General features: G+C 36.2%; 1 protein-coding gene across 3 annotated transcripts; it reads left to right on the top strand.

The window, feature by feature from the left end:
- rxrgb (retinoid X receptor, gamma b) lies at positions 1-25,752 on the top strand. 3 transcript variants are annotated; one of them, XM_077221103.1, is made up of 10 exons: positions 1-192; positions 19,513-19,745; positions 21,593-21,737; positions 21,841-22,020; positions 22,827-22,987; positions 23,135-23,264; positions 24,194-24,326; positions 24,421-24,512; positions 25,025-25,130; positions 25,215-25,752. In XM_077221103.1, the coding sequence occupies exons 1-10, from the start codon at positions 162-164 to the stop codon at positions 25,360-25,362; spliced, it is 1,359 nt and encodes a 452-aa protein (XP_077077218.1). In that variant the 5' UTR covers positions 1-161; the 3' UTR covers positions 25,363-25,752. The 3 variants fall into 3 exon arrangements, with proteins under 3 accessions (XP_077077218.1, XP_077077217.1, XP_077077219.1); XM_077221102.1 differs by lacking the exon at positions 1-192 and adding an exon at positions 4,996-5,138; XM_077221104.1 differs by lacking the exon at positions 1-192 and adding an exon at positions 11,883-11,969.
- The last annotated feature ends 160 nt before the right edge of the window (positions 25,753-25,912 follow it).

Here is a 25,912-nt window from a genome sequence, read left to right as displayed (position 1 = left end):
GATTGTTGTCGTTTGTGAAACCCCTCCTCCCCGCCTCCCCCTGAGCGCGGCCCCGACCCAGCCAGCAGCGCCGCTGACTTCAGTTCACTCGGGCCGGGGAGAGGAATTGAGAGGGGTGGCGCGCGGCTCCAGGACTAGACCTGACAGTAAACTGACTCGGAATGGATACTCACGACACATATTTACATCTCCGTAAGTCATTTCCTGTTGCTGCTCTTCTGTATCATATTTGCGCAGTTGCCCGTGCTGTTTGCTGCCACACGCGTGCGTGTCGTCAAAGTTTAATTAAACAACTTCGCTGTTGAACTTCAGTTCAGACTGATTATTTTCCTATCAACCCGCGTGCTTTATTGGTCAGGTGATCACGCCGCGGTTTACAGGCACGGTTGGCATATTAATTGCATTTTTATGTAATCAATCGCCCTCAAATCACTCCTGTTAGGTCGGATTCGTTAATTTAGCGCTTTTGAGAAGATTTCCAGTAGTGTACAGCTTGTATTAGGAATGGATATTTCGCGACTTGTTTCAGGAGTGAAGGCGAATGACATTATTTTAGACAGTTCTAATGTTAGTCTATAGTGTTGAGTTTGTGAGTCATAAGACTCGAATCAAATAAGTAGTAGCCAGTTTGACACCTAATTAAAGCGCATGACGCTCTTAATCCAACTTACTTGACATTGTCATAAATTGTAATGAATTTACTAAATGCTTAATTATGAATTCAGATTAAAAACAACTTCAGCAGAGTACAATAGATTAGCACATGTTATTATACCCTTAAATATAATTTAAGATGTTTTGTGTGTTGTAATATTTTAGGTTTTTGGTTGGTCCACTCTGGTTATTAGCTGGTCATCAGATGGTTGATGACCAGCTATCATGTTTTGACCATCTTGAGCTGGTTTGATACAGCTAATGACCAGCTTGAAAACATCTTCCATGTTCCAAAACACAGCACCTGCTTAAGATGGATTTTCCAGCAGAGCAAAAATTCAGCCTAATGTATAGCCTATGCTTTTGAGGTAATATCAGATGTATTTTTTATTTTCAATGAAGAATATGTATCAACAATGTTTTTACTCTATGTATTTTACAGAGATTTGTAGAGCAAACGCAAGAATAGTATGCTGTATTAATATGTAGGGTTAAAGTTGTTGTGGATAACCGAGATCTTCATGCAAAAAGCTATAAGAATGGGAACTAATACTGATGAATAAATATTTCGTTTATTTCTATTGCTTTTAGAACCAGACAGACACGCTGCAGGTTTTGAACTTTGAACCAGGTTAACATGGTTAAATCAATCACAGTGATTAAGTGAACAGCTATACACTTTTATTTCCCTTTTAATTACATTTACATGTGTGCATTTGGCAGATGTTTTATCCAAAGAACATTCAGGGTTCATATTTGATTGGTTCATGCATTTCCTGGGATTGGAACCCATGACCTTGACATTGCTAGCAGCAACATGCTATACTGTTTGAGCTATAGGATTTTTTGTTGTCACTGAAGCCAGCTGTGCCTTTACTCTCAGCTTTTTTTTTTGTTGCTTTCATAGACTTTCAGAGAAGTGTTTATAACTGACAACATTCCTCCACCTTTAACAATGTGAACCCACTCTGCAAGTCCAAAGACACATAGATGAGAAAAAAGGACACGTGTGTTACAGTCATCAGACAGGAGTGGCTCAGAGACCTTTGTTATTGTCAGCTCCATGCTTTCAAACTGCTCACAGCGGTTTCTGTAGATTTCCTATATGCGCTTAAGGCTTTCAACATGTGACTTACTGAGCAGCCTTTCCCTTAACATCACTTTCAAGAGAGTCAGAAAAGCCTATTCTTTGGGAAAGGCTTTGGGGAAAATCGGGATATGCATCCATGTGAAAAGAACGTGTGTTCTTTAGGCAAATGATCCTGTCAGTCTTTAGATTTTGAGATCATTACCAGTTGATTGTACTTATTAATTGTAATAAAATTGGATGATTAGTCCTTTTAAAGAGAAGTTTGACAATTCATATGCACTGCCATAACCTTTACACCGGTGGTGCTGCTACTGTAGATAAATGTATAGCTGCTATAGATAAATGTACTAGATACTATTTTGGACCTCAGCTCTTATTAGCTCTTCATTCTGGATATGTTAACATGCTGGAGTAATATAAGTCTGGGGTGAAGTAGACTGGGGCAAGGGTGGACATCTATTTTGATCGCCGGACATGTTCTGAGTGCTTCCTTGAGGACATGCTGCTTTGAAATGTCAGACGTGGACCTTTGCATCTCAGTAGCGGGGTTGAACTGTGTTCAACTGCTTGTCAACATGGGTTGCAGGCTGTAAAATGTTTGAGAAGTCTCAATGCTCACCAAGACTGCATTTATGGGATCCATCCAATACAGTGATTTGGGGCTCAATGCTTAAGAAACATTTTATAGTGTTATCAATGTTGACAAAACTTCTGCTGCTTATTATTTTTAAGGATTCTTTGATGAATACAATATTCAAAGGAACAGCATTTATTTGAAATGTTAAAATGTAAAACTCTTTTCTAGGGATGCACCAATTTGGATTGTTTTGGGCAGATACCAATACTGGTTTTAACAAACAACTATTGGCCAATTCTGATACCGATACTTGTCATTTATTTGAACTTTTTTCATTAAAATAGATTACTGTTTTGATCATGTTTTGAATGAGCAAAAATAGAAATTTTAAGAAAAATCTTACAGACCCCAACATTTTTAATAGTAGTGTGTACATATTTATACCCTCTTAATTATCCCAAGTCCCAATACTTATTTAAGATGGAAGACGATAATAATGTTTGTTAGGTTTAATACCTTTTTTAAGTTTAATAGTGATGTCAATGTCTAATGTTTTTTGTTAGCAATAAGAAAAATGCAAGGAGATGGAGAACCTAATACTATTGTTTTGGTGATGTGGCTTCTAATATCTCTGCAGGCAGCTCCAATTGTGTCAATCTTCTGTGTGATCTCAACTCTCTTTTCATTCAGACTGATCCATGTGGGGCATTGCTTTTATTGGATGACATGTTAAAGAGGCTTTTTTAGATTTACCCTAAAGGCATTCTGTCATAAAGTCAGCTCTCTCTCTACTGTCTCTCTGTGTCAATGAAACTGTAATGGCATCATTATTGATGTATGGTAGGCTTTAGTAGGAAGTGCTTTCAAGGGATTTGATCAAAATACATTAAAAACAGTAAAAATTTGAAATATTATTACTATTAAAATAACTCTGTTCTATTTTAATATATTTTCAAATGTAATTTTTCAGCATCATTACTCAAGTCTTCAGTGTCAAATGATCCTTCAGAAATCATTCTAAATCTAATATACTGATTTGGTGTTGAAAACAGTTCTCCTGCTTACTATTTTTTTGGAAACTTAATTTTTTTTGTAATAATGTAAGTTATTTACTGTGATTTTTGATCAATTTAATGCATTGCTGAATACTTGCTGAATAAAAGTATTAATTTCTTTAAAAAACAAAACCCTTTTGAACAGTATAATTTTCAAGCTCATTTTTCTTCCTGTTCGGTGCTAATGTTGATTCATGGCACTGTCTTGAGATAGAAGTACATTGGATAATAGCAGGTGTGTGAGAGGAGCCTGCCAGACTTGGCTGTGATCTATGCTTCATAGTGAGTGTGCATGTGTGAGAAAGAGCTGTCTTTGCCACTTTACTGGCTTAAAGGATTAGTTCATTTCAGAATTAAAATTTCCTGATAATTTACTCACCCCCACGTCATCCAAAATGTTCATCTCTTTCTTTCTTCAGTCGAAAAGAAATTAAGGTTTTTGAGGGAAACATTCCAGGATTTTTCTCCATATAGTGGACTTCAATGGGGTACAAAGGTTTGAAGGTCCAAATTGCAGCTTCAAAGGGCTCTAAACGATCCCAGTAGGAATAAGGATCTTATGTAGTGAAAAGATCTGTAATTTTATAAAAAATTTAAATCATATATACTTTTCAACCACAAATGCTCATCTTGCACTAGCTCTGCGATGCGCCACGCATTACATAATCGTAGTGTTGAACCGTCATGCGTGTTCCGGTTCAAAAAGGTAGGGTAAAGCGAAAAACTCCATTTCATTTTCTCCTCCAACTTCAAAATAGTTCGACATCGTTGTTTTAACTTTTTTTTTGTAAATGGCGTTTGAATTTTGTCTTTGTACGTTCGCTTAATAAACACTAGGTCGGTACTTCCGCCTATCTCACGTGTGACCTTTCAATATGATTTTACGTAATTCGTGGCGCATCGTAGAGCTATAGTGCAAGTAGAGCATTTGTGGTTAAAAAGTAAATAAATGTTTTTTTTTTTGAAAATGACAGATCGTTTCGCTAGATAAAAGCATATTTCCTCGGCTGGGATTGTGTAGAGCCCTTTGAAGCTCCATCGAAACTGCAACTTTTGTACCCCATTGAAGTCCACTATATGGAGAAAAATCCTGGAATGTTTTCCTCCAAAAACCTTAATTTCTTTTCAACTGAAGAAAGAAAGACGAAGATCTTGGATGACATGGGGCTGAGTAAATTCACAAGAAATTTTAATTCTGAATTGAACTAATCATTTAATAGAAGTATTCATATGCCCATCTTACTGTTATATAATGGTAAATTATAGAATTTATTTGATAATCAGATGTTTACTGTAAATATAATCTTGAAATCTGAATCAAACAAATTGCTTCGTTATTTGAATCTCACACACACTTGAGCACACTTCATCCCTGGCCGGGCAACAGGTGGCCCATCTGGGCTGATAGATTTAATGATACCCTGAGCCTCTGTCCGGGCAGACGTGGTCCGTGCAGAAGGAGTCTTGTCAAAGCTTGGAGGGAAGCTGATCTTTGTGGCAGCAAACGGTTCTTGCTGGATTCAATCGTTGATAATCCGAGTAATCCCATAAACTAGCAGACTCCTCCCCACGGATCCTTCCCCTACAGCCGTCCTGTTTCGCTCATATCCCATCTGTTCCATCAGCGGAGTGAGTCTGTGTTCGGACAGGTGCTCTACTGTGCCCGGTGAGGTTTAGTTGGTGCTCGCGGTCATGTGGCATCCGCCGGTGTTGCCTCTTCACGGTCAGAGTCACGACAGAGAGAATGGTCACTACAACCACCGTGAGTATATAATAATACCTGGTCCAAAACTGCTATTCTTATGCTCTCAGGAACAACACGACTGGTGCATCCTAAAGGAAGATGAGAGGATTGCTGTGTAAAACAATTGGGAAAACACTTGTTTGACTAATTTGAAATCTGATTAGATTGTGATACTTGCAGTTTTAGGGACGTGTTGGTATGTGTTTTTTTGTCATGAGCAAAGAAGCTGTTGTTCCTTTTATTATTACTAAGCAAGGGATTAACCTCTTAAATTCACAACTAGAATTGGTTTGTAAAGTAATTATTATTTTCCTGATCTCTTCACCTGTCATTGGTTGGACAAATGAATAGTCCCACCCCAAACTGATGAATTTGTTTAATTGATGTAAAATGTGTTAAATTGTAACTGAAAATAGTCAGGTGGACTCAATCATATTAAATAATATATTTGACTTACTCAACCAACACATGAAGGATTTGTAGTTTTTTTGTTGTTGTTGTTTTTGTTATTGATTGTTTTTTGGTAGGAGTTTGCTTGATTTTGGTTTATTTTGTTCTGAATTTATTTATTATTTTATTTGAATTATAATACATGTATTATACGCTGAAGGGTTTTTAAAAGTCTCTTTTGCTCACCAAGACTGCATTTATTTGTTCAAACATACAGTAAAAACATATATATATATATATTAGCTTGTTTGTAATTAACCTGTAACCTCTGCTCTCAGCCGTTGACGGTGAGAATACTTGGCAAGGCTCTTATGCTGTTTAAATGGAGTATTGCGGATATTTTAGGAAAGTCTGCTTGGATCAATCTATTTTTGGTACATCACTTTATATCTCACACATTTGCAGTACTTCACCCTCTCACTTCTTTTCTTCTCTGTTTCTCGTGTGCTCTTTCTACACATTCACCACCTCTGTCTCTCTGACAATAGTTCTGTTGAGGGCATTTGCTGGTGTGGGTGTGTGTAAATACTTTTACTGACAAGGACAAACTCCCATTTGATCGCACAATAGAAAGCAGTGACGGAAGTTGTCGTCGCTGATTGACGGTCAGTCACTCTCTGTTGTTCTTTCTCCTTCTGTTTCTACCTTTCTCTGAATGTTGATGCAACAAATAAAACTTGCCAATTCTTAGATGGTGATCTTGCATTCATTAATGTTTGCATGTCTCATTTTACAAATTCATGTTAAATGAGATTACATTAATTAACCTTGGAGTACATCTAGGTGTCTTTAATAATGGTATACTTGTTGTTTTGTAAATGAGGGCTGAAACATACATTGCAAGTATGTTGACATAACCTTCTAATTAGTACGTTTGTCTAGGCTTCTTAATTCCAGTGATGACAAATAAGGGACCGTTTACCCAAAAATTACAATTCTGTGATCATTAATTCACCCTCATGTTGTTCCAAAATTGTATGATTTGCCTTTCTTCTGTGAAACTTGAAGCAAATATGTGTCACTTGAAGCAAATATCCATCCCTTCTTAAATGTCAGCGCCAGCGAGCGTGTTGGGCCGTTTAGTGAAACTGGCGCATATAGGCTAACGGCAGATGAACTAAAACCGTAAATCTTCATTATGAGCCCTTATCATAAATACAGTGCATGTTCACAGTAACAGTTTAAAGGGGTGGTAAAACACGTTTTTTCGAAGGCTTGATTGTGTTTGTGGGGTGCTCACATGTGTTCATGCTTCGTTTTTAAAAAAATTGCATTATTTTTCATATATTTTACCTTTATTCTACACTGCTCTGCCCCTCCTTGTAAAAACGGTCTGATGGTTTCTGGGTTTTATGAGGCCAGTCCCTCAAAACTACGCAGTGGGCTCAGATTGGTTAGCTGGCCCAGTGTGTTGTGATTCGTTAACCGCCTAGTGCACGTTTTTCGGAAATGTCATGCCCCTTGCCTTTACTAGTAGTTTGTGCTTTGGTGTATTATAAACAATGGCATCAATAAAACCAATCGGACCCAGAGAATGTTAGTGAAGATGATCGAGCAGAACCTGTTCAAGAACGGCTGTTAAACGACATTTCAGAAAGGTTTGTTTTTTGTTGTTGTTGTCTCATTACTTTTTAGATATGCTGTTATTTAATTGTACTAATTATTATAGTATTACAAAAAATAAACTTCATTAACAAGAATTTCATATAATCGTTCTAACAAATTATACTACAGTCCTCATAGGGATTTTTTAGAGTAAAGACTGCGGATCTATAGTGATCGTTACTGACTGTATACCACCGTTACTTTTGTATTTTTAGAACGATTGTAGCCAAATATCTGTCGCCAGAACTATTAACCCAAAACTAACACTAAACATTGGCTTTACTACAGTAGCCAAATCAAACACAGAACCATGTTTAGAATGCATGTAGATAAACAATACATAAAAGCTCTAATCAAAGAATAATTTACACTAATTCCAAGTTCGCTGTTGAGATTAAAAACAGTTTGTAACGTCAGCTGTTTGTCGGTTAAATATGAATGAGCATTTAACTGGTTTGCAGAGCCAAACAGCGTTGTCATTTGTTTACTTCTTTGCTACAACGTACAATTAACAATACGAACTATTACAGGAAAACACATCAACGAAAAACTAAATCATACTTACAGGTTGTGGCTCGTAAACAACAGCTTCTGTTCTTAAAGTTGGAACTGCTCCATCTTTCAGGACAAGCCGTTGTGCGAATCCTGCATTGAGCTTGCGAAGATTGTGGAAGCTTTCCTCCGTAAAATGTGCAGCACAGAGAGCGAGATTTGGGTAATAATGAGGGACCGAGTTAAAAATAAATTTTAACCATTGATCCCTAACTCCCGCGACCCTACGAAGGCTGAACAAAGTGGACCTGTAATCCGGATGAAAATAACAGCGTCCCGACGGCATTGCAGCAACAACAGCCTAGTATACCACAACAACTCTTCTCCAAAGCTATATAAAATTACCTCTCCCCCTTATTTAGTATTCTCGGAGGAGGGGTTTAGTGGGGTTAGTGATGTCAGCAACCCTGGAGGAATCTCGTGTAGTCCCTACCGGCCGTTTGCTGTAGTCCTTAAAAATTGATTTATTTAAAGGTGAATTCGGCAACTTTTTCAACTTAAAAAAAAACTTTTAGAAATCATTTGGATGGTTTAATAACCTGTTCTGGTGAGAATGGTGACTTTCCCCGCACACCCCAGCGTTCCCAGGTGGAAAACCAATCTTGCAACATGGGGACTAACGTCCCGGTAAGTTAAAATAGGAAATAAGAAATAGGAAGTCTCGTGAGAAGCGAGAACCAGCGAGAAACACTAACTGCTTTACGGCAATTCGACATAAACACACACGCCGCTCTCAGTGTGTATGATGTATTACCCACCTCGGTAGACACAGCTCCACACGATAAAGTTGGTCGGCTCCGATAAGAACAAATGCACATGAGCAGCGGTAGAAAGCGGGAGGAGGGTGCCGCAAGTGAGTTTTTTTACGACATTGTTGTGAAATATACGCCTCACAGCTGTAGGGGGAGCTCGTTGAGAAAACATGCGACAACAAAAGTGAAAATCAGCGAAGAAATAGCTAGAGTTGCCGAATGCCCCTTTAAAAGCAGATATCTCTCGCTTTGCTTTGAATTTTGAGCACTGTAACTTTGCAGATGTTGTTTATGCTCAAACAGCAACATTACACACTAGCTAAAGTTAGAAAAGTGAAATCTTGTTTTACCACCCCTTTAAATAAATAAAATAACGATTTCAACTATGTTTTACTTCTGATATAAACATTCAGATTAAATATGCCATTCTCGTTAATGGAGTTAAACACTTAAACTACGTGAAATCCTTACTGAGAAGTTACAACATTTTTTATATTCAATTAATAGAAATATTTGTTGTGGATGCAATGCTTTTGAACACTTTTCCTCTGGTATGCTGTGTTTTAATATTTTAACTACAGAGATAATTGCTTATCATGATAATAGCAGATTGTCTGAGAAAATACTTTCATGCAAATAATGCACAACAAGGTCTATTTGTTTCCATTAAAAATATAAATCAATTAAAAATACTATTTAGCCAGTGGAAAAGATTGAGAAAAACTTTCTCTGAAATGTATTTTACAGTATGTGTTTTATTTATTAAAAAACAAGGCAAAGATAGGCTAGGCTACTAAATGATTTTTATTTATGTAATGTGAATTTCTTATTTTCCTAATGTCTTGTACGTTAAACATGTTATCACATGGATGAATAATCATATGCAAATGATATGCAGATATGCATAGTAAAACTAGGCGTTGTAAGCTCCGTGTATGGTTATTTCGAGGAGCAGATGCATGTGCTCTGCAACCCTCCACTGACTGGGATTTATAAAGTGAATTCTGCCCGCAGGTTCTCGCATACATACGTTTTATAAGTCTGAATATTTTTTCGTGTAGGCCTACGCCATTTTTGGCTTCGGGCACACGTAGGCCTACACTTTTGGTAAGGATCCTACGCACGGTTTTATAAATGAGACCCCAGGCCCCACGGTTCGGCACGCATGTGATTCGTGGATTAACTGCAAAATGTAACCATCATAGAGTGAAAGGTTATAATTCGGATGTGTTGTGTCTTGCCAATTTACACATTAAAACAATTGTAAACGTAGAGGAAGCGGCGAAAATCGGGACTCGGACGCACACACGCAGAGAGAGAGGTGCGTTTTCCTTGCACTTGAACGGACACATAGACAAAAAATGATGTCAAAATACCCGTCTAAATGCCCGTCTCGGCAAGTATTCTCTCGTTTATGTCACAAGTGAAACGGATTTGAGAAAGAAACGGATATTTGTCAGTTTTTTCGGTCCGTGCAGTCGGTCTTAAAGTGACAGCACACACCTAATATTCCTACTGTTGCCTGTCATCAATATTAATAAAACAACAAAATACAGCTTTAACAAATATGAAACTATATTTTATTTCTACAGTGAACAAAGTCTTATTTTACATTAACATTACCCCCCCCCCCCCCCCAAAAAAAATATTTAGCCTATATATATATACAGTAGCTATATATATATATATATTTTTTTTTTTGCTGATCTGAACAATAATCGGATCCGTGGCTAAAAAAACGTAAATAAGCCGTACTGTGATTTTTGTGTTCTGTTCCAGCACTACTGCTAAATCAAACCACCTCAGACTTGTAGATATCATAAGAAAACCTTGTTTTGTAGACCTGCAGGCTGCAGCTGCTTTTAATTGTTACATATAAGACCATAACATCATTTTAATAGGGATTGACCAACACAGGCCATTTAGCAAAATTTCTGCAAAATGATATTGCGTTGCTTTTTGCATTTTTCTTGACACTTTTAAAGTGAAATGTTACATTTTTAAAGAGTTACGTTTAAAAGCACATTCAATTCCATCCAAACCAAAATAATTTGAATGTGACAATGTGTTATTCAGTGGTTCATTAGTCATTAGTGTGATTCTAAAAGGTTAATGCTCTATAGCATACCGCCAACATTAAACCCTACCCTAAACCTAAGTGATAGTTAACTAAGCAAACATGAGATAAAAATGCATGCAATTTTAGATTGCTTCTACAAGTGTTTTTGCTTTATAATCGTGGCTCGTGTTTCACTGGACCGCTCCGAAACAGTGCGCTCCTAAACGCAAGTGCAATGCTGTACCAGATGAGTTACAGTGCAAGTTTACTACGTCAAAAAACAATCATGCGCAATGGTAAAAGTGTTTTAAGGTCATAACATAATATTGTGCAAAGAACTGCATCTTTATTAAGTGATAATCTGCCTCTGTTATCATAATGTTAGTGTTTTACTGCCTCTAGTGTTCATTTGGAAACTACAGGGAATTGAATGTAAAGGTAAGTCTTCAGAGTTCAAAATAAACTCTTCAAAGTTTTGCAAAAATTTAGGTAGAGGCGTGATTTACCAAAGAGCCAGTTAGGATTGGCAGTAGGTTAGTGTTTGGGATCAATACTGAGAAAGAGATCCTCTTTTTCTTTTTAGATTAAAGGTTATGTATAGGGCTGACTGCATTGTGGTTGCACACATGCTTCTGTATAATGCTGCTAAGACTGTAACCTACACTGTAAAAAAATTGTGTATTGGTGGTTTAACTTGGAAAAAGTAAGTAACATGGTTGCCTTCATTGAAATAAAAATGTTTTTGTTAATACAATGAAGGAGATTCAAACTAGAGTTTAATTAGCAGAAACTCAAAATATGATGTTATCTGAACCACATAAATGATCTAAGTTGATTTGACACAAGAAAAAATATTGTGATAATAAATGTGTAGCAGTCTCCTTTAAAAGGTTAGTTCACCTTAGTGAACCTTAGTAAAGTAGAAAATTCTGTCAGTAATTACTCGCCCTTATGTTGTCTAAACCCGAAAGACTTTCGTTCATCTTCGGAAACACAAATGAAGATATTTTTTATGAAATCTTGAGAGTTTTCTCTACTCTCCATTGACAATTTGACAGCCTATACAACTGAAACTTTGAATCCATATGAATTGAGTGGTTTAGTCCAAATTTTCTGAAGAGACTCGACCGCTTTATATGATGAACAGATTTAATTTAGGCATTAACATTGGTCAGCAAACATAAACAGAAGCTCAATCGAACATGAATGACGCGCAAGAACAAACCTCTTCTGGAAGCTCAAACGTGCTGTGTAACCAATGAGGTTCTTTCGTTTTACGCAACTGTTTCTCAGTACTTTTGAGCTTTCAAAGTTTCACTTGTATAGGCTGTCAAGAATGGAGTGTACAGAAAGCTCTCAGATTTCATAAAAATATCTTAATTTGTGTTCCGAAGATGAATGAAAGTCGTACTGGTTCGTAACGACACATGGGTGAGTAAATACTGACAGAATTTACATTTTCTGGTGAACTAACTCTCTAATTGGTAAACACTTTTTTGTGTGTAAAATGTGTATGTAGTTGTTGCTCTGGGAAACTTGAGAGCTGCTTTCTTTATTGTAAGTCAATAAATAAAGGTAGTTTAGAAGTTAGCACATGAAGCACATTTGGGTTCGATGTCAAGATTTCCTTATGAAGAGTCCTCTGTCAGTAAAACTGAAAACATCTATTCACTTTTTACGGTTTGATTGAGATTGTTGGTTTGAGATATGCCAAGACAGCTTGTTTTCTAGAAAGTTATACTAGAAAGTTTATTCTGAAGGTTGAGAAACGTCAAGTCAAGTCACCTTCATTTATATAGCGCTTTTAACAATATAGATTGTTTCAAAGCAGCTTTACAGTGATGATAGGAAATGTACAGACTTTTGGCTTTGTTTTGGCTGAGAGGTGTGCACATGTATTGGGGTGGGTGTTTGTGCCTTAACTGTTTCTACATGTCTCTTATTTGCCTTCGAGAACAAGCACAGTGTCAGGAATTTTGGAACAGAAATTGTTGTCTTGGGTAATTTTCCTGACTGGTCAGCTGGCTAGTGTGACCCTTATCCAGTGTTTCCTACTGTTTTTTGTTGTTGTTGTTATTTGTGCTACAATAGCAGGAGATAACAGTAACAGTAAGTTTTTTAAATAAATTAATATTTTATTATGGATTAAACTGATCAAACACTTTTACATTCATATTACAAATATTTGTAATTTCCACAAAAATATTAAATGCACAAGTTTCACAACTGTTTTCACCATTGATATGACAATGATAAGAAATGTTTCCTGAGCAGCAAATCAGCATATTAGAATAATTTCTGAAGGATCATGTGACATTGAACACGAGTCATGATGCTGAAAATTCAGCTTTGCCATCACAAGAATAAATCACATTTTAAAATATATTCAGATAGAAAACGGTTTAAACTGTAATCATATTTCACATAATTAAATTAACATAACTTTACATTTTATTTTTAATTATTACTGTTTTAATGTAGTTTTTGTCAAATAGATGTAGCCTTGGTGAGAAAAAGAGACTTCTTTCAAAAACATTTAAAAAATCTCACCGACCCCAATCTTTTGGATGGTAGTGTACATATATTCAGCGAGTTCTATCAGTGAAGGATTGGTCAGACTCATTGAAAACCAGATAACTTGTGAGTTTGAGTGTCTATTTGACCTGGCTGGCTAATAAGACTCATCATTTAATAAAAATCGGACTATTTTGGGAACCAGTGAATATAATGCAAATATAGTAGACGTGTCATCTTGACATTGTTTTGAGGTTCGTAGTTCTCCAGAATTCAGACTATTGAGGGTCAGCCGCTGCTTTTGAATTGTTTTCACTTTAGGTTCATTTTGACAAATAAAGAGGTCTGGCTGCCGCTGAACACTGTTACTTCACGGTATCTTGTGCAATGTTCAGTGGGACAGTCCCTGTGGATCTCTGCTGATTGTTACATTGTGACATTACCAGGGGTCATCAAATGTATGATATCACGAACATTAATCATTTTTTTAGTCCATTACTATAACATCCTCAATGCTCCTGATTATCAGATGTCATATGATCTCGATGTGACAGGATGTTTTGAAACTGATTAATGTTCCTTTATTTCCTGTGGAGTTTGTTTCCAAATGTCAGCATATCGCCTCCGGTCAGCATTTTTCTGATGTCCATTTTCAGACTGTAACGTTTAGTGTCCGCCCCTCCGTCCGTCTGTCTGTGTCGATCACTGTACCAGTCTGTCTTTATTTTACTCTTTCATGAGTGACTATAAAGCAGTTGTCAGCAGAAGTTATTTGAAATCTTAGTGATGCATGTGACAATGTGGTTGTTTTGAACAGATTAATACAGAGGTTACTACAGGACACACTCAGAGTTCATTGACTTCATTCCGCTTCACTCAAGTCAAAATGCTTATACTATTCTTTAACTCTTACCTTGCCAAGCACTCACCCCGTCATCCACATACAGCTGCAGTTATAGGCCTACAGTACAGTATATCTTTTGTGCAACAGCAGAACACACACTCAAACACAAAATCCTTCTAGAAAATTACATTTCATCAATAATAGTAAAAAAATCCCAGACCTCCTCAGGCATGCATGAGTCCTGGTTATTTCCACCTCTGTCAGTGATTCTGGGGACATGAGCATAAACATAATGCATTATTACAGCAGGACTGATAAGAAAAACATGAGCGGGGGAGTGTGTACATATTAATGTATGTGTTAACATTTTAATTCAATTCAATTCAAATTTATTTGTATAGCGCTTTTCACAATACATATTGTTTCAAAGCAGCTTTACAGAAAGCGCATTTCAGAAATGTACACAGAAAAATACAGTTAGTTAATCATGTATTAATTTAGGGCATAACATATGGCCGGCGTTGAGTCGTCTCTTCACAGGCGTTTAGTCATCTCATCGCATTTTAAGAACGGTGAATGAAATGTTTAGGTAGTAAAGATAGTATTATTGCCTGTAATTCAATTTTTTTAGATACAGATATGTTCAGAAGTAAATAAGATTACAAGAGGACGTTTATTGGCATCACCCACGTGTAGATGCTATCTTCAGTGTATAGTTAAACATTTACATAAAAAGACTGTGTGCCGATAAACTAGTTTATGATATGGTTAATGAAGTAATGTTGGTAACTGAAGTATAGTGTGTGTGTGTCTTGGGCTTTGGGGGATTATGGACACATGGCGGTAATCAGGGTTGATTTAATGTCTTCCAGCTCTCCACAGCAGACTGGGATAGAGTGGGACAGTGTCCCATTTCTCAATCACTTCTGCCCCCCTTCCACCTTTTTGTGTCTGTTGCCCTTCCTTCAACCCCCATGTTCTTAGCTGAAGTGTTTGTAAATTGGTTGAAAAATACTTGTCAGTGATGAAATGAGAGTTTAGTGCCAGTTTATTGATCAGATGTCAACTTCATTTAGGACAGAAATAAGCGTTTCAAACGATTAAGAAAGATGGGAACCTTTTTGGCTTTCATAAAGTGGGTGTGTGTATGTGTTTGTGTGGTTCCAACCAATAATATTGTATCTGTAATATTAATATCTGAAAAGCTAACTGACAAAACCTACTTTTAAGGACGTCCCTATGAAAAAGTCGAAAATTGATTTTAATAACGTGGCTTTATTTTGAAAAGTTTTGCTTTTACCTAGCTATTTTGCACTATAACCAGCAGTTTAAGTTAGCTAATTTCAGTATTTTTTTTTATTCTGAAAATGCAAAATGGTTCTTTTCGCAATAAGGCATTGTTTGTAGTTGATACATTCTAATAAATAAATGAATCTAATCATCTGAATCTAAAATAATATAAGGTAATTAAATAAATTAATAATAAATTATATTATGTTATTAAAAAATAATTAAAATACACTGTAAACAATTTTTTTTTTAAATCTGGCAGCTGTGGAACACAGTAAAAATGTAAACATATTTTCAGAACTGCTTTCTCCAAAAAACAAATACATTTTAAACGGAAAATCAAACTTTAGCAAGTTCACGGTGCTGCTATTAACATCTCTTTTGTACTCTTAACATATAATGACATTCACCATAATAACACTGGTGGTAAGGAGATAAGCCACATGATGAATCAAAGTTCATTATATAATCAAAAATGGTACATTTAACAGTATTTTACTGTAAAATTACACTAAATGTTAGCTTAGATCTATTTACAGTTTTTCTTGGTATATAGTACGGGAACTTGCTGTTAAACAATTAACAGTTTTTTACTGTCGCATTTTTACAGTTAAAATTATTTACTGTGTAAAAAAAACAATAATTATTTGAAAACAATAGAAGTCTAAATGTTAATCGTTATTTATATATCTATATAAATGTGTGTCTTTTCTTTTGTACATTTTGTAATGGCTCTTTTGTACACTCTATGTTGTCCATGTCGCTTTCCAGTCTGTTCAGCTTTGTAAGTATTTGTAATTCTCTGTTAGCAAGCAACATTGATTGTTTTTCTCTTTTTCCCATTTTGCATTTGTTTTCTCAGAGAAACAGAGTTAATAAACAATCGATAAAAAACAGTGAAAGAAAACATAGAATATTTGTAAAAAATGTAAAATTAATTTTATTATTTTATTTTATATTTTTCTATATGCAATACACAAATAATACAATAAATATAATAGATTCAGAATGAAATCTAGAATAAAATAGTTAATGAACTTTCCCTCTCTCTATCATGCCATTGTGAATTATTAGTTAGTTAGTGAGAGGCTTAATGAATTGGAGCCCGGCTGGAGACTCACACACATCAGCTGACCAGTCATTAACAATCAGAAGATTTCAGCTAGCCCACTCTAAATCCTGTTGCGTTCCAGCTCTTGAATCCGTGACTAATGTCAGACTGAGGGCTTATAGTCTTGTCATGTTCATTGAAACGATGCAGCTTTGTCTGTTTTGAGTGAACAGAGTATCTATGAGGTTACTGATCGTTTTTTTTTTTTTTTTTTTTGCATGAAATGCAAGTTTTTCCCATTTTTTGCAGTGACAATGTACGTGATTGTGCCTGCACTTGCCTGTGCAATTTCATGTGGTCTCCTCTGAACTTGATAGAAGTCTACCAAAGGCTGCACTTTGCTATCAGACAGCTGTACAAAGGTCATGGGCACTGCAGTGTCATTGTGAAATCCCGATGAATGTCTGGCACATGGACTGTCTCAGTAGAATAAGATCTGAATTATCAGCCAAAGGTTGATGCATCTAAAAATACAAAAGTTCAAAATAACTTTATTCAATGCAAGTCTGCAGAGATAGAGATAAAGTACCTTGCCATCTACAGGATGTCAGTTTCGATATCTTCCATTATACTTGTATATTTTTGTAGATTTTAAAGTCAAAATAAATTGCGCAATACATTTTATTTCTGTATGTCATATATTTTGGAGTTAAAGGTAAGAAATATATATTGTGATAATGGGAATCCTATAACCCACAAAACATATAAATTTGATCGTCAGCATTAGTTTGCCGTGTGGTTTTTTTAATTTATTTTTTGGTCAAATTTAAAGATGCAGTACCAAAGCCATAAAAATGTTGTTTCATGCGTTTGACTTTTGTGGTCTGATTTGAATGTAATCGATCCGGTGGGACATTTGAGGATAGGCTGACATGTGGATCACTGGTTGGCCATGTTTCCTCCCTACCAAAGGCATCTTGACCATCTGCCACAGATATTTTCCCTTCTACCCAGAGTCTTAAGACACACACACGAACAGACACACACACACACACACACACACACACACACAAATACATGCAACCAGCTTGAAAGAAAGCAGACTGACTGTGTTTATAACAGTGTCTAAAGCCTGTTTTCTGCGTCGAATCGACGGCGGACCCCCGCAGACCCCTCCGCCGTAGCTCGACGTGCACCTCCACAAAATTGTAACTACGCGTCAAGGCGACGCAGACCACAAGGGCTGTGATTGGTCAGATGCACCGCGATGCAACTCAACCTGACGCAGAACCATAAAACGGCAACGACGCCGTAGGAGTGACGGCGTAGCTACGCCGTCGAGTTGACGCAGAAGCATAATGAGTTCTTAAGTGCTGTAATGCTTGATTTTACCTAGTTAATAGGGGTGTAACGATACCCTCATGTCACGATTCGATACATATCACGATACTGAACTCACGATACGATATTATTGCGATACTCCAAGACATATGGTAAAAGGTTAACAAAAAATGTACTGTTGATTAAAATGCTAAATTTGATATTATATTGTGGGTTTACATGAATAGGCTTGGACTTGGTGCTTGTAACCCAAGGACAATGTCGACACCAGAATAACAATATTCATGAGTTATTGTAGATGAATATGCTTGCACGCTTTCACTGACTAGATATATTTAAAATAATGTCGGCCACTTTTTACTGGTAACATCAGACAGTTGGCATTATCAGGACCCACAAATATTCCCCCATTGCATTATTATACATTATAATCCACATTATATTTAGTAGTTTAATGTAGTACTTACACTAAAACTCTGAAAACTTGAATTTTTTCTCACACAGTAATTTTCATACATATTTATACATATTGTCACTATCCTATCCATGATACGTATTGTTGCATTTTTGTATTGCGATATATTGTGGCACGATATATTGTTACACCCCTACTAGTTAATAAAATAAAAAAGCTGGATCTATTCAAGTTTGAAAAAAGAAACCGCACCATATAAATACACTCTTATCTCTCTAATATTACAAAAGAAGCTATAAAATCTACATTCATTCACAAGAGCTATCTTATTGTCAAAATCTTTTAAGTTCGCTGAAATGTTTGCATGGAAATTCATTTGAACGGTCAAGTTGGTAATGGTCATAATTACGTTAAATTGTTAATTTTGATTGTAGTTTGTATGCATTTTGTGCACTGTTACCAAGCTATAAAGCTTGACAGAATTCTTAACATGAGAATAATAGATGATTTAAATTAAAGACAATGATTAAAAAATGGAAATGTTTTGTCCTTGTTGTTGTGTATTATGGTATTGTACTATTCTTGATAGCTCGATAGCCATTTAGTAATGCCTGATGATCACCTTCTCTGGGTTTATTTTGCAGTAATGCATTGTGCAGTAAATTAAAATAACCTGCCAGTAAATAACATAAAAAGTTACAATCACCTTGTCAGTTTATCTGGCCAAACCATGAATGAAGGTTTTGTGTTGCTCATCTCAATAAAGCAGCTGCTTGAAGCTGTAAATTAACATAATCTTAGATTAATTTGATTTGATTTTCATCTTGATGAATGATGAAACGAGTTAACGGATTGCAACACTATCGTTATTGGCGAAAAGGTGCAACCTTTGCCCTGTGTGTGTCCTTGAACTACGTTTGATAGATTATTTGTGCTTGTTATGGTACAAACTAGGCAAGTTTATTTTATTTTTTAACTACCATTACCAGTATTTAGCACTCCATCTGCTGACTGAATGGTTAAAGCAGAAAAGATTTCATAGACTCTCAATCAAGTGTCCTCTTACATTTTCTCAAACAGCACATTTTTTATTACTCATTACACAGCACGGATTTATACCTTATTAATGGAGGAAATGTATGTTTTGCAAAGGCACTCAGTCATGCCTCCACAGGGACTTGACGTTCCCGCGGGCACAGCTACTCGGTTCTCTGACGTCTGGACATGCTAAATAAAAATATATGTTGCGTCCTCCTGATATATTTATACTGACCTGTCACATCTTTTTTTTAAATTTATATTTACACTGTAAACATGATTATTTTTTTTAAGTTGTAAATCTTTAAGATTATATGTTTTGCAAGAAAATACTATTTCAGTTTCAAATTTCACATTTAATTCAGCATGTCACTTGCGGTTTCTTTGTAATTCTTTGTGAAATGTACTAGCAATTTCTAAGTGAATGTTATTAGCAATCATTTTTGCACTACATTTAATCGCTCTTTTCATCTCTTCATAGACACTAGTGCTCTTAATTCACCCGCCTCTCAGCCGCCACCCATGAGCTCCATGGTGGGTCATCCGTCCGTCATCAGCTCCTCCCGCTCACTGCACTCTCCCATGAGCACCCTGGGCTCGTCCATGAATGGCCTGGCCTCTCCCTACTCAGTCATCGCCCCGTCTCTGGTCTCACCGTCCATTTCCTTGCCCTCTACACCCAGTATGGGCTTTAGCACTTTCAACAGCCCTCAGGTAAGAACCTTCCCATAATTCTTTGCTCTCTCAGGCTGACACCAACTAAAAGCAATAAAATCGAGTCTAGCATGCCAACTTAGAAATGAGCTTTTCTTTCTAACTTGGGTACATATACAAAAAGTTCTGTCATGAAACTCTAGATGGCACAGGCTGATAGGTCTTTAACTCAATCAGCTTGCAATCACATCATCCTCTATATGGCACAGCTGATTGGTGCCTGCTGTATCAGTACCCAATGAGCTCGCTGCCCAACCTTCAAACACTTGGTAAGCATTTGCTGTAGCAGTTGCAGCGCACTATCGGTGTACGTATTGGCAGTAGCAAGTCCCGTACTTGCTCTGAAGCAGCAGCAATAACCAATAACGATTCCAGGATTCCGGATGAGAGTTGTCATGACAGGATTACATTTATTTGAATGTCGAGTACTGTATATTATCCCCTTTTAAATAAAAAAATGCAAATCTCAAAAGCCCAAAATAAATGTACTCACAAACATTTTGAAATAGCAGTTTTAAATCACTGCCATAAAAATCATTTTCAGTCAAAATTATTTAAAATAATAATAAAATGAACTGCTTTTTATTCCCAAAATGAGATCATGTGACCTAAATTTAGCATGTTACTGCATTGCATACTTGTATTTAGTATGTAGTAAGCTAGAATTTTTTTTATTCTGAACATTTAAGCTATGTACTGTGATGTGCATCACGTTGTACCATGAATGTCACTCATACTGTTGCCCTGGTGTTACAGAGGTCAGCTTATGTTTTTGTATGCGTGTCTCATTTCTCCCTGGAGGCTAGAGAAAGCCACTGACTCAGACAAACCTTTTAGGCTTTTAATGAAAGGACATCAATAACTGTAAGAGTATGTACCGACAGACACACATGGTCTAAATATGCTTGAAGTTATATTGAAATGAAAAGAAAACGTGTTGAAAAGCTTGCAATGCTGCTGTAGTACACGCCATTCGTTTTGCCTGGTGTTTCTTCTTCTGAAATTGTTACATGGGTGTTTCTTGGCCACTTTTTGGAGTTTTATCTCATCAAAATAAAGGCAAAAATAATATTTTTACCCATATTATTTACAACAGAAAGTAAAGAAAAAACAAGGTACGTATCACAGACATGATTGTGTTATTTCCAACAAGCTGTAATTTTGTGAAATGTGACAAAGAAGTTTCAGTTTTCTACCAGTATAATTTCTGTCAAAGAATTTTATCCAACCAGTGTTATTTAATGTATTATTTATGTACTTCTTGTATTCCTCATTTCTAAGTTGATTTGGATAAATGTGTCTGCTAAATGAATATATGTAAATAAATACTATTATAGTATTTGTTTCTATTACTATTTTAATGTTTACATTTTAGTTACATTCTTATTTGTTTAATTATATTTGTAATTTTTATTATTTTTTTTATTTTTTTTATATTTATATAGCTTTAATATTTATATGGCCATATCCTGCCACCTGCAGGCTTAATAAATTAGTGCAGAAAATAATGTGATGGAAAAACAGTAAATTCTCCTGAGAGACAAAATATCCTTCCTCCCCTTTGAAATGTGATGTCAGTGCTCTCACAGCTACGTGTGTAATGGCCTTGTGAGGGTGAAGTCTGTTTGTGTGTGTGTGTGTGTGTGTGTGTGTGTGTGTGTGTGTGTGTGTGTGTGTGTGTGTGTGTGTGTGTGTGTGTGTGTGTGTGTGTGTGTGTGTGTGTGTGTGTGTGTGTGTGTGTTGGAAGGGCACAAACAATCTGCTGTATTGTGACATAAACTCTACTCGTGTTTGCACAGTATGATTAACTGTGTCCGTCTCTCCTCACCTCTCTTCCTGTCTCACAGATGAACTCTTTGAATGTGAATTGCTCAGAAGACATCAAGCCTCCACCGGGATTGGCTCCGCTGGGCAACATGAGCAGCTACCAGTGCAGTAGCCCTGGATCCCTCTCCAAACACATCTGTGCCATTTGTGGAGACCGGTCTTCAGGTACAACTTTTTGTACAACTGCATTTGGTTTTGGTGTGGAAGTTAATGCAAGATACATCTCCATCTCTTCTGGGGTTCATGACAAATGTGGTTGTGTTTGCAGGGAAGCACTATGGTGTTTATAGTTGTGAAGGTTGCAAAGGCTTCTTTAAGAGGACCATCCGAAAAGACCTGACCTACACGTGTCGAGAAAACAAAGAGTGCCTGATCGACAAACGTCAGCGCAACCGCTGTCAATACTGCCGCTACCAGAAGTGCCTAGCCATGGGCATGAAGCGAGAAGGTTTGTGTTTAAAGACACCGAGGATAGTCCTTTTGGAAGTTGTTTCTTTGACCTTTGAATTACTGTTTTGTTTGGTGTGGTTTTTTGGGTTTTTTTTGCTGCCTTTGTGGCCAGGTCACTCTTAAGATTTTGAGTTGCAGTTTATTTTACAGTTCTGTTTTGCATGCACATACTATGTACTTATTATATTAATTACAATAACTAGGTACTAACCCTAAACCTAACCTTAACCCATGTAGTTACATGATATTACCCAGTACTTTCTTAGGCAAGTACACTGTAAGTACACATAAGTGCACATACTGCTAAATAAAGTGCAACTGAGATTTTAATTTTAATATTATGCTTTATTATATATTATTGGTAGTATTTCTATCATAACCTTATATGACCGCTTTTAACCAGGAAGTCCCTTGAGACCGAAATCTCTTTTTCGAGGAATATATAATAGAATAATATATTCTATTATATATTCCTCGAAAAAGAGATTTCGGTCTCAAGGGACTTCCTGGTTAAATAAAGGTTAAATAAATAAAATAAATAAATGATATTTATATTATAAATGTTTTTTATAATAATATCTATAAAATACTTTAAAATAAAATAAATCAAACCAAATAAAAATATAAACTAACTTTTAAATAAAGAAAAATATATTTTAATATATCACAGTTAAATAAAGGTTATAGGTGCACTATAAACTGTATAGTCCTAAAGAATTTTCAAATGTGTGATAATTTTTAATTACGCTGATTTAGAAGGTACTCTTTTACTCTGCTCTGCTTGACCTCTGTGGTTCCCCGCAGCGGTTCAGGAAGAGAGGCAGCGTGGGAAGGAGAAAAGTGATAATGAGGTTGAATCAACGAGCAGTTTCAATGAAGAAATGCCTGTGGATAAGATTCTGGATGCAGAGCTTGCAGTCGAACCCAAGACCGAGACATACACCGAGAGCAGCCCTGGCAACTCTGTAAGACACAGACATTTGGTCAATTACAATTTACACAATACATATCTGCTGACTTTATCCTCATGAAAAAACATGGGGGGTGGGGGGGTAAATGTAAATGACTATCTTTCTCCTTTACACTTTACATCTTCGGGCCTCCCTCCTCAGACAAATGACCCGGTCACTAATATCTGCCATGCAGCTGACAAACAACTGTTCACTCTGGTGGAGTGGGCCAAGAGAATACCTCATTTCTCCGATCTGCCTCTGGATGATCAGGTCATTCTGCTTCGAGCAGGTGTGTGACACTCACACAGATACATGAACATGCATGACGAGGATACTGAAGTTACTGTTTACAAACAAGCGCTCAACTGAAACTCACTTAAAAACACCAGCAGTGTATTTTAGGCCTAGTCCACACGGGTATTTTTATAACCGGAGTTTTTCCTCCTGCGTTTAAAAAAAATCCCGTCTACACATGCTCAGTTTAAAAAAAATCTCCGGTGCACAATCTGACGTCAAACACAGCGGATAACGGCGCACACTCTGACTTCGCAAGCCAAAAACCCCGGTTTTACTGTCTACACGACAACACTGCAACCGGCGTTTCTGAAAATCCTCACCCTGGCAGAGGTTTTCAAAAATGTTCGGTTTCAGTGACCTGATACTGCGTTTCCGTGTGGACGAACGGCCGAACCGCGTAACAAAACGTTACGGTTATAAAAATACCCGTGTCCGTGAAGACAAGCCCTTAGTATTATTTATATACTATTATAGTATTTATTCATATTTTGAATTAGCTTTTATACTTTTCAGTTTATCATTTTAGTTTTAGTATTTTTGTTGTGTGCTTTTATCATTTTTATTACCATTTTATTAATGAAATGTATATTTCTATATAGCTTTCATTTTTATTTCATTTTTAGTCATTTTAATACTTAATCTTCAACTTTTAGTTGCAAAGGTAGCAGTTTTCTTTTTTGTATTTAAAGTTTAGGTTTACATTTTTTTTTATTTCAATTGTCCATAGTCACTCCAGGTCAAAGGGTCAGACAGTACTGTGTTGGTTGTGTAAATGGGAATGCTGACCTCTGCTGGACAAACATTTCACATGCGCTCATAAAATAGTCATCGTTAATGAAGAGCACTGTTTTGAGTTCATGAAGACAGAGGGAGATATACAAATGATTTTCCTGCTATTCATGTCATTTTTTTCTCCTTCAGGATGGAACGAGCTCCTCATTGCTTCATTCTCTCATCGCTCAATCACGGTTAAAGATGGCATCTTGCTGGGCACAGGTCTTCATGTCCACAGGAGCAGTGCGCACAGTGCAGGTGTGGGATCCATCTTCAACAGGTGAAGATCTTGTTTGATTAGAGAATAATCAGAAAATCTCTAGCATTTATTTCATTACACCTACTGTGTGTGTGTGTATGTGTTTGTGTGACAGGGTACTGACCGAGCTGGTGTCTAAAATGAAGGATATGCAGATGGATAAGACAGAACTAGGCTGCCTTAGAGCCATCGTCCTCTTCAACCCTGGTGTGTTGCTTATTGCCATCTATATAGTACACTTATCTGCCGCTTAGATGAAATAAATCATTTTATTTCATTTGAAGTTCTATAATGTAATACAATATAATAAAGTTAAAAGGATATTTCACCCAAATTTGTAAATATATTATATTACTCATAATATAATAATATTTTAGGTGAAATATCCCTTCAACTTTATTATATAAAATATTCAAGTTAAAGGGATAGTTTATCTAATAATATAATATATATTTTTAGGTGAAATATCCCTTAAACTTTATTACATTACATTATATTATATTATCAAGGTAAAGGGATAGTTTGCTCAATATAATATAATATAATATAATTCCCAATAATTCTGTCATTATTCTAAACCCAGTGATTTTCTTTCTTTTGTGGAACACAAAAAACACTGCGTTATTTTCATGTGATTACAGTGAATGGGAACTTTAATAAATTAGATGTAATGACATTTGTGAGAAGTTGATAGACATGATTCATCTTTATTCTCATAGACGCTAAAGGCTTGTCCAACCCAGTGGAGGTAGAGGCACTGAGGGAGAAAGTTTACGCCTCACTGGAGACCTACACTAAACACAAATACCCTGACCAGCCTGGCAGGTACAGCCCTACACATGTATGTTCAGTATCATATCTAATGCTCATTCTTAATATTATCTGCTATCTTCTCTCACTGCTTAACAGGTTTGCTAAACTTTTGTTGCGTCTCCCTGCCCTCCGATCCATCGGGCTCAAGTGTTTGGAGCACCTGTTTTTCTTCAAGCTGATTGGAGACACACCCATTGACACTTTCCTAATGGAGATGCTCGAAACACCTCATCAGATCACGTGACACGAGTTCCAATGGACCATTTTTTGTACATATTATTATGTAACTAATATAATAACGAACTTGATTGAAGATATTGCGGTACGCTGCATATTTTATACCAAGCACAAATTATTATTATTATTTTATTTTTTTTATTTGCAGGGAAAACAGAGTAATTTTATTGGTATTGTATTGAAAAGAAATGTTTCTGTAAATAGATAATATCAGGTATACATTGTGGCAAGACAATGCAATAAAGAAATTATATTTTATTCAAGGAATATGTTTATCAAACCCAAGCAATAATTTCTAAAATGAAGTTTAGAATTCTGTCCAAATAAATATTTAAATGTCCTATGTCCTTTTTACTTTTTTTCTTTTCTTTTTTTTAAATAAAAAAAGAAAGAGCAAGTTGTCATTTTCAATCAACCTTATTTTACTGAAGCACCTAACCTTTTATCCCCTACAGAGCCAAAAGCCTTTAAAGAGCATAAATTGCAGCAAAACACCGTCTCATAAACATTATCTGGTTTAGTGAGCACCGCCCGCTAGATGGCGCCATACATAATTT

This window comes from Siphateles boraxobius, unplaced genomic scaffold (assembly GCF_051911475.1).
Source record: "Siphateles boraxobius isolate OS27281-9 unplaced genomic scaffold, OSU_SipBor_1 8, whole genome shotgun sequence".
NCBI classification, from domain to species: domain Eukaryota; kingdom Metazoa; phylum Chordata; class Actinopteri; order Cypriniformes; family Leuciscidae; genus Siphateles; species Siphateles boraxobius.
Note: the sequence above shows the minus strand (reverse complement) of the source record. Positions and strands in the feature narration are given on the sequence as shown.

Coding starts and splice junctions, on each gene's coding strand:
- rxrgb (XM_077221102.1), top strand. CDS start 5,069: ATGTGGCATCCGCCGGTGTTGCCTCTTCACGGTCAGAGTCACGACAGA. Junction 19,746..21,592: donor GCACTTTCAACAGCCCTCAG/GTAAGAACCTTC, acceptor CCTGTCTCACAG/ATGAACTCTTTGAATGTGAA. Junction 22,988..23,134: donor AGAGCAGCCCTGGCAACTCT/GTAAGACACAGA, acceptor CTCCCTCCTCAG/ACAAATGACCCGGTCACTAA.